At 50.3% G+C, this 18,742-nt stretch overlaps 1 protein-coding gene across 5 annotated transcripts in view; it reads right to left on the bottom strand.

Annotated features, from left to right (window-relative positions):
* Positions 1-9,236: 9,236 nt before the first annotated feature.
* The window catches only part of SCAP (SREBF chaperone), a 30,485-nt gene continuing 20,979 nt past the window's right edge, over positions 9,237-18,742 (bottom strand). For 3 of the 5 annotated variants that reach the window (XM_061554536.1, XM_061554538.1, XM_061554537.1), the window contains exons 17-24: positions 18,213-18,328; positions 16,179-16,824; positions 14,456-14,541; positions 13,883-13,959; positions 13,511-13,711; positions 12,474-12,554; positions 12,075-12,281; positions 9,237-11,299 (exon numbers count right to left, since the gene is read on the bottom strand). In XM_061554536.1, coding sequence (XP_061410520.1) covers positions 10,998-11,299; positions 12,075-12,281; positions 12,474-12,554; positions 13,511-13,711; positions 13,883-13,959; positions 14,456-14,541; positions 16,179-16,824; positions 18,213-18,328 — 1,716 coding nt within the window. In that variant the 3' untranslated portion in view covers positions 9,237-10,997. Of the gene's footprint in view, positions 11,300-12,074; positions 12,282-12,473; positions 12,555-13,510; positions 13,712-13,876; positions 13,960-14,455; positions 14,542-16,178; positions 16,825-18,212; positions 18,329-18,742 lie in introns of all 5 variants that reach the window. The other 2 variants (XM_061554540.1, XM_061554539.1) reach the window with 2 other exon arrangements.

The raw sequence follows: 18,742 nt of genomic DNA, 5'->3' as shown, positions 1-18,742 counted from the left end.
TTGCATTTTTACACCACACAAATGCTTCTATACAAACGTGGAAGGCAAGGGAGACCCGCCTCTGTGAGTATGGCAGCGTGTGCTGTGTGATGGGCAGCCTAACCAGCGCTGCAGACTGCATCGGTGTAACTATTGCCTCGAGATTAAAGGGGCTCAACATTATCTTAGCACATGCCTGGGCTCAAGTATGGGTTCCATCACATCTCATGTAAACGTCGACGTATAGACATACACACGATGCATCTATAGTTTATCAACTGTCACAAAGCTGGTAAAAATAAATCCATAAAACATACATCTGGATTTCATCGGTACTGGTCCAATGAATCGAACCCATCCAGGCCCTTCTTGCTATGAAGTGCAAATCGAGTGGAAGTGCAATAATTCCAGTACTCACGGACAGAAGACACCATTGCAAGTGTCCTTGGGGAGCAGTGGAAGTCCCCGTCACCCGATGAGGCCCCTTCGCGCAGCTCCACCGCAGCAGCAATGCGGGCTCAGGGCAGCGAGCCGCCCGCTCGGCATGCCGGTCAGATTCCAGTCCAATATCACCCAATCTTGCAGACACTTTGTTTACCCTGAAACTGTCGGTCGCTATGGCTTGTGTCGTACTTTATGGATGATTTGTGGCCTCAGAAATCCGTGTTCGTCGGATGATGATCCCCTGGGGGCGAGATCACAAGCAGTAGCGACCAACACGCTCCTTGGCTGTGGACAATGGAGGATGCCAACATCGTGGATCAAACTTGATTTGGAGCTTTCGTGACTGCAGGAATTAATCTTTGGTTCTTTCGGTAAAGTCACGTAGAAAGAAAAAATAAATTAAATAATAGCATACGACATGGATCTTCTTCACAAAAGTCCCACGCGCACCTCTGCGCACCATTCTTGACGACGGAACACGATGGCACGGGCTCTCCAAATGGGGGTCTCGTGTCAATATTGATTCTTTGCTGGGTTGTGCATTTTTGAAAGATGTTTTATACTGCTCTTAGCTTTTATTTATACATTTTCACTTTATCATTATTGCACATGCTCCATCCACTGCTGGATGAAGACATCCCCAACCCATCACCACGTACAAACCACGTGGTACGTTTCGCATTGTTTCCCGCACCTCCGATTAGCACCCTTGACGACGTACCGCGCGAAAGAAGTTCAACATACGTACTGTACACACACACAAAGGGTCAAGTCGCAGACCTGCAATTTGCTTTCTCACGCCCCTGCTGCTGGAAAGGGCCTCGACTACATTCGGCAAGACGAAGCTCTAGCGGGTATTTGGCCTACTCTTCCATGCTGACCAGACACAATAAACGAGCTGGGCGTACCCACTTATCACCCTACCACACGTGAGCTGCCTTGTGGATACCCATTGAGACCGCTTCGTGTGCAGAGGCGCGGGGGACTTAGAGACGCGCACCGTTGTTTCACCTGCCGCGCCCGGAGATCAAATTTAATTGGCAGCTCCCTTCGTCTCTCAGTTATAAAGGAAGCTGCTCAAAGATATCGGTTTGCACTCCTCGCAATCGCATGAAAAAGCACGCTTAAATATCGGTTACCGGTTCGCCACACACATCGACAGGAGCACATCGCACCTCTTAGTGGCGATATGAGGGGAGCTGCCCCGCAACAGGTAGCGGTAGTACAGGTAGCGGTGGTACAGGTAGAGGTGGTACAGGTAGTGGTGGTGCAGGTAACGTGGTGCAGGTAGTGGTGGTACAGGTAACGTGGTACAGGTAGTGGTGGTACAGGTAGTGGTGGTGCAGGTAGTGGTGGTGCAGGTAACGTGGTACAGGTAACGTAGTACAGGTAGTGGTGGTACAGGTAACGTGGTGCAGGTAGTGGTGGTACAGGTAACGTGGTACAGGTAGTGGTGGTACAGGTAGTGGTGGTACAGGTAACGTGGTGCAGGTAGTGGTGGTACAGGTAACGTGGTACAGGTAGTGGTGGTACAGGTAGTGGTGGTACAGGTAACGTGGTACAGGTAGTGGTGGTACAGGTAACGTGGTGCAGGCTGCGTAATCATCATCAAGATGCGGTGGCAAGCGGAGCAGCGTGCAGTGGACAAGGAGATTCGCACGGTCGGCTCACATGCGGTGCGAGAGAAGTTCAACATACGCACATGCATACATCATGGGGTGCAGTTGGCGTCAGGAGTGGGCTGTGAATGTCAATTGTGGCAACTTAAACTCATCTCGGTCACTCGCAGGCATCAACACTCAACGCTCTTTCGCAATCTTCACGTTATCGTCACACGCGCTCGCTTAGGTCGCCGCGTGCTAGCGGGTCAAACTCTGCACCAGCAACCCCCGCCTAACGCCCGACGCAGAGGGACTAAGGTTGCACCACTCCAAATAGTTCGTCTTTCAAGAATTAAATGTTGATGAACGGCACACCGACGTGCACATGGGTAGCTGTGGTGATGAATCGAACGCAGCCGGCAGGTCCAGTGGGCAGAGCAGCGCTACTTCACCACGACCACGTGCAATGAATGCATCGTGGATGACCTTCAGGACGGATGTTTGTCGCTTGAGTGCGTCAGACCGCTGATTGCAGGCTTGGTATACGGCTGTTGACTTCAAGGAAAGCCACAAGCCGACTACAAACCAGTTTTTCAATTTTCCTGGACACAAATGTCAAACTGGAATTATGTATAGTATTGCAAACGTAGATGTTTGTGTCAGAAGGGTCTGCTCCAGCCTTCTTCAACCGTGGTGAGACGATGGCACTGACTGGTTCGTTGGTCGAGAACCCTGACCAAGTTAAGTATTGCACAGACGTGAGTGGTGTATTAGACTGAGTGGTGTGTTAGACTGAGTGGTGTGTTTGACTGAGTGATGTGTTTGACTGAGTGGTGTGTTAGACTGAGTGGTGTGTTTGACTGAGTGATGTGTTTGACTGAGTGGTGTGTTAGACTGAGTGGTGTGTTTGACTATATTAATGGTGTGTTAGACTGAGTGATGTGTTAGACTGAGTGGTGTGTTAGACTGAGTGATGTGTTTGAGTATATTAATGGGGTGTTTGACTATGTGAGTGGTGTGTTAGACTGAGTGGTGTGTTTGACTATATTAATGGTGTGTTAGACTGAGTGGTGTGTTTGACTATCATATCAATTTATATTATTTGGGTCTTTCGGTAAAGTCACATAGAACAACAAACATTTTTAAAACAATATGAACTGCTGCAGTCATGAAAGCTTTCAGTCAAGATTTACGATGTCAATTCTTGTTACATTTACCTGTTGATACTTTGCCACGCCACTCTGAACCAACACTTTGTGGACCCCCCCCCCCCATCTCGCTACGGACTTTGAAGTGCCATTTCATTGCTTCACACCCAAGACAACGCTGACTTTTCTCACGAACCGCTTTTGTGCGTGATTACAGACGCATATTCTTTGGGTCTTTCGGTAAAGTCACGCAGATAGGTTCAAAACAAATAACAAAAAATAACAAAAAAACTACGTCATTATGACGACCGCTTGTGTTGCGATCGAAACGTAGTTTTTTGTTATTTTAAAATTATCTTCGTGAATTTACCAAAAGACCTAAAGAATATGAATTCCTGCAGTCACAAAAGCTTTGAGTACAAGAGGCATTTTAACCATGATTACAATCTGCAGTTAGGCAGAGGTGAGTCTACCCATAGACAGCCAATGTCGGCTTGTACAAAGTGGGACCCTTTTTATTGATACCAAAGGAAAGGGATGATGGTTGATTGAACCCACAACCAGGATTTGAAACTGGCAACCTTCCGAGTGTGAGCTACTGGCTCTACTGCAGAGCCATACTCGTCCTAGTTGCCTCCTTTACTAGATTAAGGCAAATAAGGTGTAAAAGGTTCGCTGGTAGGTCATGGGACAGCCGCAGGTGTTATGAGTTGACGGAGAGGACTGACAGATGCACTGCCCGCCCCTCTCCCCTGTGGATGCTTATCGCCACTCTGCCCCACCCTGCTGGCAATGCGGCTCCCTGCGACTGCCCAGCAGCGTCCTCCACGAGCCTGCTTTATAGAGGCCGATCTTTGCATCGCTGGTACCAGTTGCTGGCACGTTCACTCAGCACAAAGTCATCCTGTAACAACACAGCAGCCCATACATTTTCGCGCCCATACTGACCCGGTAAGCCCCCTCTATTCAGCCAAAAATAGATGCTTGGGCATGCGGTGGCTGGACCTGCGGGCTCTATGACCCAGCCCACGCATCTTCGCCTTCTGGAGGAGCTCACCGATGGAACCGTGTCCAGACCTTTCAAGCTTCTCCGAGCTCCTCACACAATACAGTCTGGCTGGATCAGCCTGAACGTTGCAAATTTGCGCAGGTGTTCCTGCAAAGGAATTCACATTTTGCAATCGTAAAGAGGAATGATGGTGGCCAAGACCCACAGCTCCATCGGCCAGGCACCTCCCACGCAACGTTACGTGGACGATAAAAAAAGTCGCAGTGCTGCTCCATTGATTCGAAGACCTCGGTTGTCAACCGAAGCTGGCCACGAGCACAACACACACCGACAAGATTACACACACACGATTACACACACGATGACATACACACACGATGACACACACACACACGGACAAGATTACACACACACACACACGATGACACACCAACAAGATTACACACACACCAACAAGATTACATACACACACCGACACGATTACACACACACACACGATGACACAACAACCGCCATTCGCCACTAAGTGGCGGTGACGTCACCACGACGCTTGTGCCAGGCCATGTGCACCTTGAGGCCACGTGAAGTGTCGAACGCCCGCTGGCAGGAGGTCACGGGGCAGACTCAGGTACCACGGGTCGACTGACCGAGATGACCGAGATGACTGGCTGATGCACCACCTGTGCCCCCTACTGTGCCAACTTGCTGTGCTTTAGCCACCCGGCGCTCCGTTCGTTGTTGTGAGCGTCGCTCCTCCGCCCTCCGTTGTTGGAGGGCGACTGCCTCAAACTGCCCAGTAGCTGCCTTCACGAACCTCCTCTACAGAGGCCGATCTTGACACCGCTGGTACCAGTCATCGGCAAGTCCACTCAGCTCCACGTCCTCCTGTACCACATCACTCCATCTCTTCTCTAGCCCGTGCCGCGCCCGATTAGCCCCCTCGATCTGGCCGAACAAAAGCTGTTTAGGCATGCGGTGGCTGGGCATGCGGGCTACATGACCCAGCAAACGCAGCCTTGCCTGCCGGAGGAGCTCACCGATGGGACTTTGTCCACATCTTTCAAGGATTTGTGAGCTCCTCACACAATCCATCCTGCTTAAACCCAGGATGGATCGTAGGCAGGCAAGCCTAAATGTTTCTAACCGGCTAAGATGTTCCATTCGGGGGGTCCACGTTTTGCAAGCGTAGAGAAGGAAGGGAATGACCGTGGCCGAGCAGACCCTAAGCTTCGTGCGGAGTGACAGACCAGGTAGCTTCCACACAGTGTTAAGCAACCAATGAAAATATAATGCCGCTCAACTGATTCGGAGTGAGACCAGTCATGAGCACACTGCCCAGGTATGGGAAACTCTCCACTCTCTCCACAACTGCCCCATATCACCAATTAGGAGTTGTGGGGGTGGAGTGTCCAATGGTACAAAATACCCAGGCAGGTGCTTAGTTTTGGTGGGGCTGATGGTAAGGCCCCACCTCTTAGTGGCACGCATCAGGTTCAGCAGCAGAACCTCCAACTCCTCCTCTGAGTGAGCAGCAATTACCAGACTATCGGAATACAGATAGGGAACCATCCCTTGGCCGTACCCGGGCATTGATCAGCCTCCCATTGTATCTGTACTAGATGGAAAATCCTCCGGTACAGCCATCGAAGGCTTCACAAACTACGTGGTCGAAAAATGTTAAATAATGTGAGAGCCAGATGACATCCCTGTCGCACCCCAAGGTGAACAGAGAATGGCTCCGACTCCAGGCCATGTAGTTTTACCCGGGCCCGCTCACCATCATAAAGGTCCTTAATGATCGTGAGCAGAGGGTCAGGGACTCTGAAAGCACGAAGAATAACCAAGAGCCCAGGCCTACTGATGGTATCATAGGCCTTGACCAGGTCAATAAAGCAGAGATGTAGGTTTTGTTGGAATTCCCTACATCTCTGCTGTAGTAGACGGACAGAAAGTATGGCATCTGTGCAGGACCGCCCTTTCTTGAAACCGCATTGGGGCTCCGCAAGCCTCTCCTCAGCGTGCCTGGCAAGGCGATGTTGAATAATCCTTGCCAGGACCTTTCCCGGCAAACTGAGGAGTGAAATGCCCCTGTGGATGTTCCAGTCTGTGCGGTCCCCCTTCTTAAAGAGGGGGGCCATCAGGGCATCCTTCCAATCCTGCGGAACCCATCCAGTGGTCGACTGTTGTTATGATGTCATGTAGGGCAGTCTGCACAAACGCCACCCGCCCTCAGCATTTTGCTTGGGAGATCATCTCTGCCCGGTGCCTTTCCTGGTCTCAGACTCTGGATCGCCTTTAGTACTTCCTCAATAGATGGCACCTCAGCCAGCCACTCACAGGGGGTGACTTCTTCCAATATTTGAGACACCGATAATTGAGACACCGCAGCCTCAGCAGGGTCATCCCCACTTTTTCCCAAGTTGTTTTCCATGCCGAGGGATTCCCCCTCCACCAGGACTTCACAGAAATGCTCAGCAAATCTGCAAACCTGTTCCTGGGGGTCGGAGATTGGATCACCATTTTTTCCCCTCATGATGGTAATAGGTGTGGCACTGCAGGTTACTTTTTTAAATCCTTTATATTAAGTTCGCGTGCTTGCTTGCTTGCTTAGGACCGTGCAAATCTTTCGGTCGTTTTTTAACCCACTTCCCGTGATCCAATCGAGCTGACATTTTCCACACAGACTCGTTGTGCCAGACAATTATTGTTCGTGAAAAAAAATTCCCAAAATTTGACACTTTTTAGGCAAAAAAAATGTATTTTACATATATTCAAATAGAACGCATTCATGGCTTTGGCTGAACGTCAGAGTGTAAGAGCCCAGAGCGTAACCCCTCCACAGGCCGTGGCGGAGTAGCGCAGTTGGTAGCGCCCTCGCTTCCCATGCCAAAGGTAGCGGGATTGATCCCCGCGTCCTCCACAGGCGAATATATTTTTAAATCCTTTATATTAAGTTCGCCGCCACGCATATAAAGGATTTATAGTGAAAAACTTAGTTTTTACGGGTTTACTTGTTAAATCCTTTATATTAAGTTCGCGTGCTTGCTTGCTTAGGACCGTGCAAATCTTTCGGTCGTTTTTTAACCCACTTCCCGTGATCCAATCGAGCTGATATTTTCCACACAGACTCGTTGTGCCAGACAATTAATGTTCGTGAAAAAAAAAAATCCCAAAATTTTACACTTTTTAGGCAAAAAAAATATTTTACATATATTCAAATAGAACTCATTCTTGGCTTTGGCTGAACGTCACAGTATAAGAGCCCAGAGCGTAACCCCTTCACACGCCGTGGCGGAGTAGCGCAGTTGGTAGCGCCCTCGCTTCCCATGCCAAAGGTCGTGGGATCGATCCCCGCGTCCTCTACAGGCGAATATATTTTTAAATCCTTTATATTAAGTTCGCTGCCACACATATAAAGGATTTATAGTGAAAAACTTTGTTTTTACGGGTTATACTTATTATGGGAGTTAAATAGCGATTTGTGATCGCGAGCCATTGAGGCAGACTCCGTCTCCTCAGCAACCCGCGACCACCACCCATCCTTGCAGCGCCTCACGGCTCTCTGAACCTCCGGGCAAATGATGCGGTAGGTCTCCTCATTCTCTGACGTGGGATGCTCTAGAGAGTCTAGACGATGGGAATGGGCCCGTCGCTTTTTCTCAGCCAGCCTGAACACCTCCTCTGTCAGCCAGGGTCTCTGGGGAGGTCTGGACCGCGTACCCAAAGCAGCCATTGCAGCTGCATGAGCAACAGTCCTAAACCTCGCCCATTTACCCTCAACATCAGGACTGGGGGACGATGCAAACCCCAGCTGCAAGCAATGATGAAATTCTCGCTTGCAACTTTCATCAGCTAGATGATACCAGGCCACCTTGTGTTTGAATGGGGTCCTGGGTGTACACCCACCACCGGAGTGGAAGAATGGCAGGCACATCTTACAGATTAGAAGTCGATGGTCAGTGGGCAGATCAGCTTCACGGTAAATCCTAGTATCAAGGACATGGGCCCGCATCCGCTGTTCCGTCACTGCGTAGTCCAGCAGATGTTCTTGCTTGGACCCGGCACGCATCCATGATGTTGTGCGCCGATGCCGGAACAGCATGTTGGTAATTACAAGCCCATGGGCTGCACAAAAATCTCGCAGCCTCCTACCATTGTTATTGGGCTGATCTGGCCCATGCCTTCCAACCACTCCAGATCAGGTGCCAGCATCATGACCAACTCGGGCATTGAAGTCGCCCAACAGGATGACTCTATCCCGAGGGGCCACTTTAGCTAGCACCTGTGACAGGTCATAGAAGCTATCAGACTCATCGGCCTTGCCTGCATCCCTCCACAGATGTTCATCTTCGGTGGAGGCATAAGTAACCACGACCACCACTCCTCGCCTCCGGTTGATGAGAAGGCGAGCCCAAAGTAGTCTGGGGCTTACCGCTTTCCACACCTCACCGCCACGCTCCCACGCCCCCTTCATTATTTTGTTCAGAAGAGCCACCCCGTTGTTTGGTGGTCTCCTGCCCCGAGTAGAGGACTGTCCACCCCTCATGGTGGCAGGAGCCAGAACCGGTCCACCGGACCTCCTGAATAGCACAGAGATCCAGGCGGTACCGGTCCAGCTCCCGACAGAGGAGTGGCAGCCTCTCCTCCGCAGTGAGCATTCGAACATTCCACGTGGCCACCCTCAGTAGTATTTTGTTGTTTCTGGAGGAGCCCCGAGGGTAAAGATTCAATCTCCTGGCTCTGCCAAATTGGGTTTGGCCAGGAGACATCAGTCGCATGTCCCCCGGGGCCTCTGGCACAAGCATATTAATTATATATATATATTTAGGCGTGGTTTTGTGATAATTGAAGGTGGAGTGGTTACCAGCCCCTTGCACCCGTTCAGAGCCCCCATTTGGCCGCTGTGGTGGTTACAAACGCCATGAGGGGAATGGCCAATCTAAATTGGCCCTGCTCCCACAGCACTGCCGACTACAGCGTTGCCGTCCGGCACCACAAGGAGGTAGGGGGTTGTTTTTGCCGAATACGCACACTATTACACACACACCCCGAGACTATTATATCAGTTATTTATTATCCAAATGTTTATAGTCTTCTGTAAGCTTGCCAGTACATTCATTTCATTTGGTGTAGTCATAACATTTAAATAACAAAAAATATACAGTAGAAAAATGCAACTGTAAGTGCACACAGTAGGTGTTGCCTTCAGCGTGTTTCACTGGCCCGTATCCCCACACTAAACACCGGCAATCATTAATATCCCATTGCTGAATGCTTACCACTAAGTGGTACATAGAAAAGAAGCACATACACACACAAACATATAAACCTTATTAATTAACAAATTATAATTTACTCCCAGCCCGTGGCATCAGCTTTTTAGTGAAATCACGTGTTCTCATCAACCCACATTAAGTGCGCTGGTTAACGTGGCGACACAACCACCCACGTCCTGCAAAACTGCAAATCTACATCGTCGGTAAGAGCAGATCTCCTCCTCGTACAGTACCCACGTCATCACTTGCGGCCACTTTGGATACTACCCAGGGAACCTCACCCAAAGTGCTATATTTGTTTTACAAAGTAGGGCCATTGGCTGAAACGTCACCCGTTTTATATTGTTTATTTGAAGGCAGTGTTATTGACGGACGTGTTGGAGTCGTTTTGTTAATTGTGCTCATGCACCACTGCCAACGCAGCGTCACCAGACGTCATGTGTTGTTGTTGTTGAATAATGTACGGAGGAGTTTGCTGCAATGCTGAGACGGGATCTCTAAATTAGCCAAAAGATGCTAATAAACTTGTAGGTCATTAAATACAGCTTGTTTATAAAATGTACAGAGTTTGACCGCCCCAAACTGGCCAATAGCTTCACAATGTCGTTGAGATTACACCAAGATGTAATTACGATCATTAACACGAGCATACAAATTCACTTCGGCTGGAGCAATGTTCGTTTATAACTTAAACAGACAACGCAATTGTTTAATCTCTGAAATGAAATTGCAATGAACTCACCGATGATTCGGCCTAATGAGCACCATGCTTCCGCATTAACCAACTCCCGGGACGTTTGTTAAAGCAAGGAACAGCCTGAATTTGTCTCATCACAGAGTGTGAGCAGTGTTTTACTGAAGAACCTGACGTTACGGATGAAAGCCAGGTAGGCACACTCACCCTATGGGCCCAACATTTCTTCTCCAGCTAAACACTTCTCTTTTTATTAAATAACCCACTATGCCAAAGAGAGGAGCATCTTTCCATCCCAACACACACGTGCACAATGTCGTCTGTGGTGCATCTCTGGCCGACACGAAGCCACCTGCGGGCAGTCGCCTTGACGAGCCACACACCCGGCTCATGAGACTGGACGTAGAATGTTGCTCGTTTTAACAAAAGCATCCGAGATAAATTTATCTGGGAAGCCCACTGATCAATGGAAAGGGTGCTTTCTTTATTGATATAAGCAAACCCTTTGGCCAGATTCACAATGTGATACAGTAGACGACATCACGTTCATGATTTACAGGTGATGGAGAATGTCAGAAATCGACAGGAAATGGGCATTTGCCAGCACGTGAATCTGGTCCCTTATCTATTATTTTATTACCCACAATTCTCAAAGGTGGCACATGAATTCGCATCTAAAGTAGCCCGGCTAGAGACTGCAATTTTATAACTCGTCTTTAGAAAACACAAATCTTATATAAAACACACTTCTTCCCTAGGTGAGCACCAGCATTATTAAATCCTTCAAATGACCTTGCCAATGCATCCACAACAACGTTTGGTCAAGTAAAAACCCTGAATGGTTAGTCAGCTACTAGGCAGCAACGCACGCTGCGGGCCCTGGCGCACGGCCACGCGCGCGCCTAGTCCAGTTTGTCCACAACGCTCGGCAGCTGCACCAGCTTGAGGGAGGAGCCCAGGTGACAGGCCACGGTGGTGTTGTTGATGGGCAGCAGGGCGCGGGGCAGCTGCAGCTCGTCGCACGCCGGCAGGCAGACCGTCTGCAGCAGGGCGCCGTAAGCCAGCTCCCACAGGCTGAGGCAGCCCGGTGCCCCGGTGACCAGCACGCTCTCCGCCAGCACGGCGAAGCTGGAGCCACAGTCGGGCTCCTGGTGTGCAGGCCACATGCAAGGACATCACACACAGCCACGACCACGGGGATGTAACAAAAATGTGGATGCTGGGTGCAGTTCATGAGCAGTTCACAAGTTCAGCAGAAAGTGCCAGGATGGAAAGTTTCAGTGGTGAAAACACCCCACAAACACGTTCTGTGCAAACGACAAACGGACTAACTGGGTTCCCCGAGGTGAATGGAGATAACCTCTGTTCATCATTCGTTGGACAGCAACCAGTCCTGGCTCTATTGGGCCCCACAAACCACACGTAAGGTGAATATAGCGGAGGATCCATTATCATGCTTTCACCATGTCCACTCCAATGATCACTACCCTATGGAATTCTGTGTTTTCCTGTTTGGAAACACAAACTGTGACTTGCTGGGATGTTCTGCACGTTAATGACCCTGGAATGGGCTATATTTTTCCCCACCATAGCGGACCATTCCACGACACGCATCGCAGACGCAGCAGAACGTGCTGCACACAAGTGGTGAAACGCGTTGAAATTAAAATCTGGGAATATTTCTGCTGCCTTTTGCAACTAAAAGATGGTGGAATATCGGATTCAATCGCCTGTAACAAGTTTCAACGAACAAACTCAAATTGAAACCATCGAGAACTAAATTTGCACCACGCGGAAAACACGCGTGCAGCAGTTACGCAGGATTCTGAGCTTGACATTCGCAAGGAGCACACGCACGACGCGACTGTCCGTTGAAAAAGTGGCCCGGAGTTACGCCGGGCCACGACGGGAAAGACGCGGCACCTGGAGGATGGTGAAGAGCTGCGAGCCACTGCAGCGGTCCCACACGCACAGCTTGTCGTCCACGCCGGCACTGATCACGTAGCTGGCGGTGCACGAGAGGCACACGACATCGCCGCGGTGCCCGTACATCTGGCTCACGCGGCTTCCCGTGAGCGCGTCCCACAGACACACAGCTCCGTCGCGGCCGCCGCTGCACAGCGTCATGTTCTGCGTGCACGGAGGAGCAAAACGTATAATTTTCGCGTAATATATTTGACTTCAAATGCATTGCCCACGTGATAGGTAACCAGTTCAATCACTTTTTCCTACAAAAAGTGTTTTTGTTAAGACACCGTTGAAGATAAAATGCTTGGGAGCAAGCGCTCCCCCCCCCCCCCCCCGTGGGGCCGCGTGGTGCACCTGGTCCAGGTAGGCAGTGGTCACTCCGGCTTGGTGGCCTCGCAAGGTGAACAGACAGCACGAGTCTTCGAGTTTGAACACCTAAACGAGAGACACCGCACATCAACCGACTTGCACCGCTAAGATCCCCCGGCACAGAGTTGTTCACAGCCCTCATTGTGATTCAGAAATAGACCGCGTGATCATTTGGTCAAATTTGGGTAGTTGATAGACCTAGATTTGAAGCTTTCGTGACTGCAAGGATTCATATTCTTAGGTTTTTTCGGTAAAGTCACGTGACTTTACCGAAAAAACCTAATAGTTGATAGACCTACTCTTAGGTTTTTTTGGTAAAGTCACGTAGGTAAAAGATAAATAATAAAAATAATGAAAGAAATAATAGAAATAAAATAAAAAATCACGACGTTTCGGAGGCAACACAAGCTTCCGTCTTCAGGTGGAACCGTCACAGCACGATTGTTGTATCAAGTAAAGAGAAATCCCAAGAGACCCGGACCTTGTATATATACTGGTTGAGGGGGGAGGAGCCAGGGTAGGCCCCTGGAGAGGAGTTTCTTATGATAAGGTTGGTGCGGCTGAGGCTGCTGTTGGGACTGAGCCTTTGTTGTGTAGACTGGTTAAGCGTAGAGGAGCCAGGGTGGGCCGCGGGAGAGGAGTTGTTATGATAAGGTTGGTGCGGCTGCTGCTGCTGCTGGGACTGAGCCTTTGTTACGTAGATGGCAGAAGCAGAAAAGCAAGTCAGGACAAAGCAGCCCCTTGCTATGTGGCTGGGTGGGTAAAACTCAAAGCAGGCAACCAGCGTGTGAAAAAAGAAGCTAAACATGATCAAACAAAATTGGCTGTCTATCAGTAAACTGTACGGTAACTAAAGAATAGTGCCTGTCAAATAAGATGGTCCAAATATGTGTAGTTAAATCTTTTTTGCATGGTTAATAACATCTTTCCAATGATTACTCAGTTTGTACCCCTCATCACGGTTGAAGTTATGTCTGTGTGACCGAGTCGTGCCGCATCGGCGTGGCCGTGCAGCCGCGTGCCTTGAGCGTGTGATCCTCGCTGCCCGTGACGACGCGCCCCGCCGCGGCCCTCAGCGTGGTGATCGGTTTGTGGTGCGCGGGGCACACGGAGTGCATAAGCCGGCAAGACACTGTCGCCGTCGCCATCGCCTTCCGCGTCCCCGCAGGGCGCCCGCAGCACCGGCGGGCGCCGCCCGTCTCGCGTGACCGGCGCTGCTGCTGCTGCACAACATGCCACTATCAGTTTGTTCGGTCCAAATGCGCCATTTCTTTGCTACCCGGATGCTAAACAGTAAAGAAACATTTTAAAGCAACACAAAGAAAACTGCGCAATAATGTACGCGTCAATAATCCGCGTGTGGCGCCAGTAGGGTGAGAGCGAGAGGCACGCACCGCGGCCGTGCCCCTGCAGGCTGCTCGTCTCCAGCAGGAAGAAGTCGAGAGTCCCGTTGAGCCGTGCCGCCACGATGCTGCACGACGCAGCAGCAGCAACAGCAGCGGCAACAGCAGCGGCAACAGCAGCGGCAACGGTGAGCAAAGGCGCAGAGGGCACGGCGATTAGGAACGCACGAGTAGCCATCAGTAGCCATGAGCAACGTTACTACGGAGAAGAGAGCTCGTGACCATCGATACAGCTCAGGAATGGGCTCATGAGTAAGTGCAGATGTTTCGGAGCGAGTTAATCAAAATCGAGCAGTGCGATTTGTGATCTATATGCCTTCAAGTCACGCAAATCCACCAGGGGCAGAGGGGGATCATCGCTCCCAAAGGAGGCGGGGGTTTCAGGTGACAGGGTGGTTTTCATTACTGGAAAGCGAACGTTGGGGCTTCATCCGACTCGTCCAACCAAACGGCGCAATGAAATTGATACGATTCCCCGGCGCCACGGTCTGGCGCGAGAGTCCATTGTGAAGACTCGCGGAACGCATCCGCTCAGCCCGACAGGGCCGCGACAAGAGCGCTCACTTGTTCTGTGAGAAGGAGAGAGCGATGATGCCGGCTACCCCCTCTTCGTGGCAGCAGTGCAGCGTTCCGCTCTGCGCATCCCACACCTGTGCGGGGGGGGGGGGGGTGGGGGGGGTGCAAGGACAGCGCGGGCTCGATCAGCACGGCTTGCTAGACCACAGTCGCGGTCCTCAAACTCCCTGCCTACCCGTGGGCGTGTCGACGTCGCCACATCCTGGCTTTCCAGCATTCGGCAGTTATAGCAAGTGGATTTATTTCCATCTGTATGGGGATTAAATGCTACCTCCTCCCCTCCTCACACACGTGGGTTTTCTCTCGGTATTTAGGTTTCCTCCAGCAAATTGCACACTTCAGTTGGTGGTCGACGTTCGAAGCGGACTGCGACCCTCAAACAAATCACTTGAGACGCCGGTGTATGGCAACAAGAGCAGTTTATACAAATGCTGTCGCAAAAGATTACACGTTGGGCCTAATGGTACTTTGCTCACTGCGTGATGGAGTTGGCCAAACTTGCCTCCTTGCGTAATTGTTGGCGCTGGTTCTGGCTGCCTTCCCGCTTGTCTGTTGGTTTTCCAACACATTTCTGTGATGGGTTTACACGTTACAGCGCTACAGCATTGAGAATAAATTCGCATTAATTATTCAATACCAAATAAATATTTATTATGATTATAAATCACATTTAGAGCTAGAGTGCACATGCATCGCGGATTGTGCAGGGTTAGTAGTTCAACTACTCCACGAACGATGTGACATGTGCAAAGCTGCACGATTATATGAGCAAACTCACTTCATAAAATTCCCTGAACCATTTGGGTCCCGAGCAAAGGCTCTTGAAACCTCCGGCTTGGACCCCGTGAAACACAAGCTGCCGAGCAGAGCGGACGGAAACGAGCTCCGACAACAGACATTGTTTCCGACCCCAGAGCGGAACCAACCCCTGGCTTCAATTCGACCAGAAAACACTGGAGCTCGCCCAAGCGCACGAGGACCTCGCACACGCGCTGCGTCCGTCTCACGCACGCAGGAAATAGAGCAGAGCCCCGATGACGACCGCGGTTCCACACCGCCAACTACGTAACACATCCTCGACCACCGCTGCCCAACAGATCGCTCCATGGAGGAGTGGAGGAGCCACGCATGGCCTCCGTAAACGCCAGCAATTGGCTCAATAAGCTGGACCTAAATGTCTAAAGTGCTTTTTGAGTTTTACATTCAGCCTTAGGAAAGGAGATTACAATTTAAAACACACAGAACTCTCTACTCTGACGCAGCAGCTAATTAATCACAGCACTGTTGTCACTGGATGTTATGAAGAAAACAAATGTGGCACTACATTTTCAACAAACCGATTTCGATTATGACAATTTTTTTCTGAAAATGTTTTGCCATTTGATGTTATGGAACATATGTTTCACACCATACGTAGCCAACTGTGCTAATCAGAGGTGAGGGAAAAGGAAAACAAATGAAACACAAAAAGCAGTTATAACAATGGGTTCAACAGTTGTGATCAATCCTGCAATGTTTAAAGTTTATTCAATGGTTCTACCAGATTTACATTTCTGCCTTTGATTTTCCTACTTGCCTACGTCCACACAATATGCACAGTACACTCTTTGCTCTAAAAAGTCTTTTGTCACTGAACTTTGGACCGAACTATGTTAACGTCAGTATAACTAGAATGTTAAATACAGTGGAGATAAAATCTCAATGCTCTCACCTCCAAGCGGCCGTTTCCACAGCCCACCACAACAATGCCATCCTTCACGGCCATGCTCCAAATGACGCCGTGACAGCTCTCGGGGCCGACGGACTCATCTGCAGGAGGGCCGGGCCCTGCCCCGAGCCCCGACTCATCCCCTTCTCCACCTCCACGCGGAGATCTGCAAGCCACCTCGCTGGGCTCTCCACACGATCTCTCCAGCAAACTGTCCTCTTGTAACCTCGCTTTTGGCAGCGAGGGCGAGCGGGCCGTGGCCTTGCCTGCCGATGCATCGTGTAAGCCCTGCTCCGCCGACGAGTCTCTAGCTCTCCGTGTCCGCCGGTGACTCCCAGAAGGGGGCTCGTACGAATCGGCCGAGAGCCCAGCTGCAAAGGAGAATGCGGAATGGGCACCGCTGGGAATTGAGTTCGGGCTTCCGTCAAATCTTGGATGACAAAAGCTGGAGAAGTCGTAGCCGGAGGAGGGGCTATTAGGTGTGTCGTGACTCGGCGACGTGGGGCTGCTACGATCCCCAAACAGGGGGCTTGCGGGGAGACTTCCGGCAGCCTGTGCATCCGCGGTCTCGAGCCAAGGCCTTGGTCCGACGCATCCGTCGACCGCTTCCACACGGCCACAGCCGCCGTCCAAGTCTTTGCGCCTCGTGCTGTGTGACAGGAGGCAGCGACAGCATGCAACATGCACCGCGACGATGTCAGTCAAACTCACCCTGCCTGCGCTGCCGGCACAAAGTGCATTTAGACAGCCAATGACCCACACGGTTCACAGCGTGGGTACCTGCTCAGACAGCCTCTCCTTTTCCAGCATGGTGGTAATGAAGGAAAACCACTTGACTCACAAATGCAAGGTTATGAGTAGAAATCCCAGTCGGGTTGACTTCGCAAATTATCCATCTATGGTCGACATGATGCACCCCATTTTTTTCGAGATCAACAGTGATCATCCCACGGAGAAAATGGCCTTGTTATGGAAATGTAGAAACTCTGCTTGCCGGCTCAGGGCTGCCATTAGTGCCCGTTTGCACGTGGAAACACAGCAGATGACCATAAAATGCAATCGTAAACTACATGTACCGTTTTTTTCGCTATGTCCCATCAACACGTAGATTATAGTTCTGGAGTATAGTACGTAGTGTATGTAGGTATGTGAAGTTTATAACAGGTCCATAAACTAGTACTCTGTCTTAGCAACTAAGGGTTGCTTAGACAGTCACCATACATAGCCAACCGTGATAATCGGAGGTGTGGGGGAAGGTCACGAGATACGGGTAAGGCTCCAGTCTCCCGTGTGTTACTGCACAGGCAATAACAATAACTGTCAATGAACTGGCAGTAGTGCTGTATGAAGGCCGTGTAGGTCACAAAGGTTGTTTCAGCATATCTCTAAACAACCCCCTCTGCACACGTTGCATTGGTAATTACAATTACAATAGCACAATGGTAGCTTTTATCAGCTGCATGGTTATTTTGCACTTTCAGAAAATAAAGTTTATTTTTAAAGTTGTACAGGACTACATTTTTGACCTACCTCTTGTGGTAATTACGCTAACAAATGCTCATGCCCCCGTGAGACAACACACGGGGTATGGAGTATATGGCATGAAATGCTGCTCTCCCAGTTTCGCGTTCCCAGTCCCTGGCGTCCCCGAGACGCCCTCCCCCTCGCTCCCTATCCCCCCCCCACCCCCCCCCTCTTTGACTTATATCGCCTCCTGGCATCTCTCCCACTTTAGCATACATTCTCTTGCTGTGGTGTTCACACATGATGATGATTGCTTGTGTTGCAATCGAAACGTCGTGATTTAATTTGATTTATTTTTATTTTTAATTTTCTTTACCTACGTGACTTTACCGAAAGAACCAAGAGTATGGATCCTTGCAGTCACGAAAGGGTAATAAACATCAAAACGAGGTCACACATCCATCAATTGGCGAGCGATGCTTTGAAGCAAAGTTTGCATTTACATTCACAAACAAGTGAGGTTTGCGTTGCCGTGGAAACCGCGGTGGCAGTGCTGTGCACACAACGCGCTACCTGACGCGGTGGATGACGGTCACGCATCGGCCAGAGTGCGCGTCCCACACGCGGATCTGCCCGGCGAGGCAGCAGCTCACCAGCATTCCGCCGTCCACGGCCACGCACTCTATGTCCTTGGGTCCACGGGCAATCAACCCATCACACGGCACGCACAACACGGTCCCCGGTTAGCCGCGTGTACAGGTAGCAAGTATTCATGCATTTTGGCACAGGTCACAGGTAACTTAAAAGATTCAAAATTGTAAACAAGCGATTCTGTACCTTGCGAAGCGCGCGTCGTTTAAATAGGAATGTGCGCAAACACTTTCGCCTGCAGCCTAGTCGGGTCTCACCTCGACTATTGAATCTCCACCCTTGCTCAATCTTCAGAGTAACCTCAAACCCCGATGACTAAAAGGATTTCCACTCAGGCATACATCAGTGAGGAAAATCCGAATTGATCCTCGGCCTCCGCTAAGTCACTCAGCCTTAAGTTAGTACCTGGCGCAGTCCGTAAACATCAGCGCTAGAGGCAAAGTCGGTCGGGT

The sequence above is a fragment of the Lethenteron reissneri genome, chromosome 20, assembly GCF_015708825.2.
Source record: "Lethenteron reissneri isolate LAM-NWPU_2019-01 chromosome 20, ASM1570882v1, whole genome shotgun sequence".
Lineage (NCBI taxonomy): Eukaryota > Metazoa > Chordata > Hyperoartia > Petromyzontiformes > Petromyzontidae > Lethenteron > Lethenteron reissneri.
The sequence above is the reverse complement of the archived record's forward strand: the minus strand, read 5'-3'. Positions and strand labels throughout refer to the sequence as shown.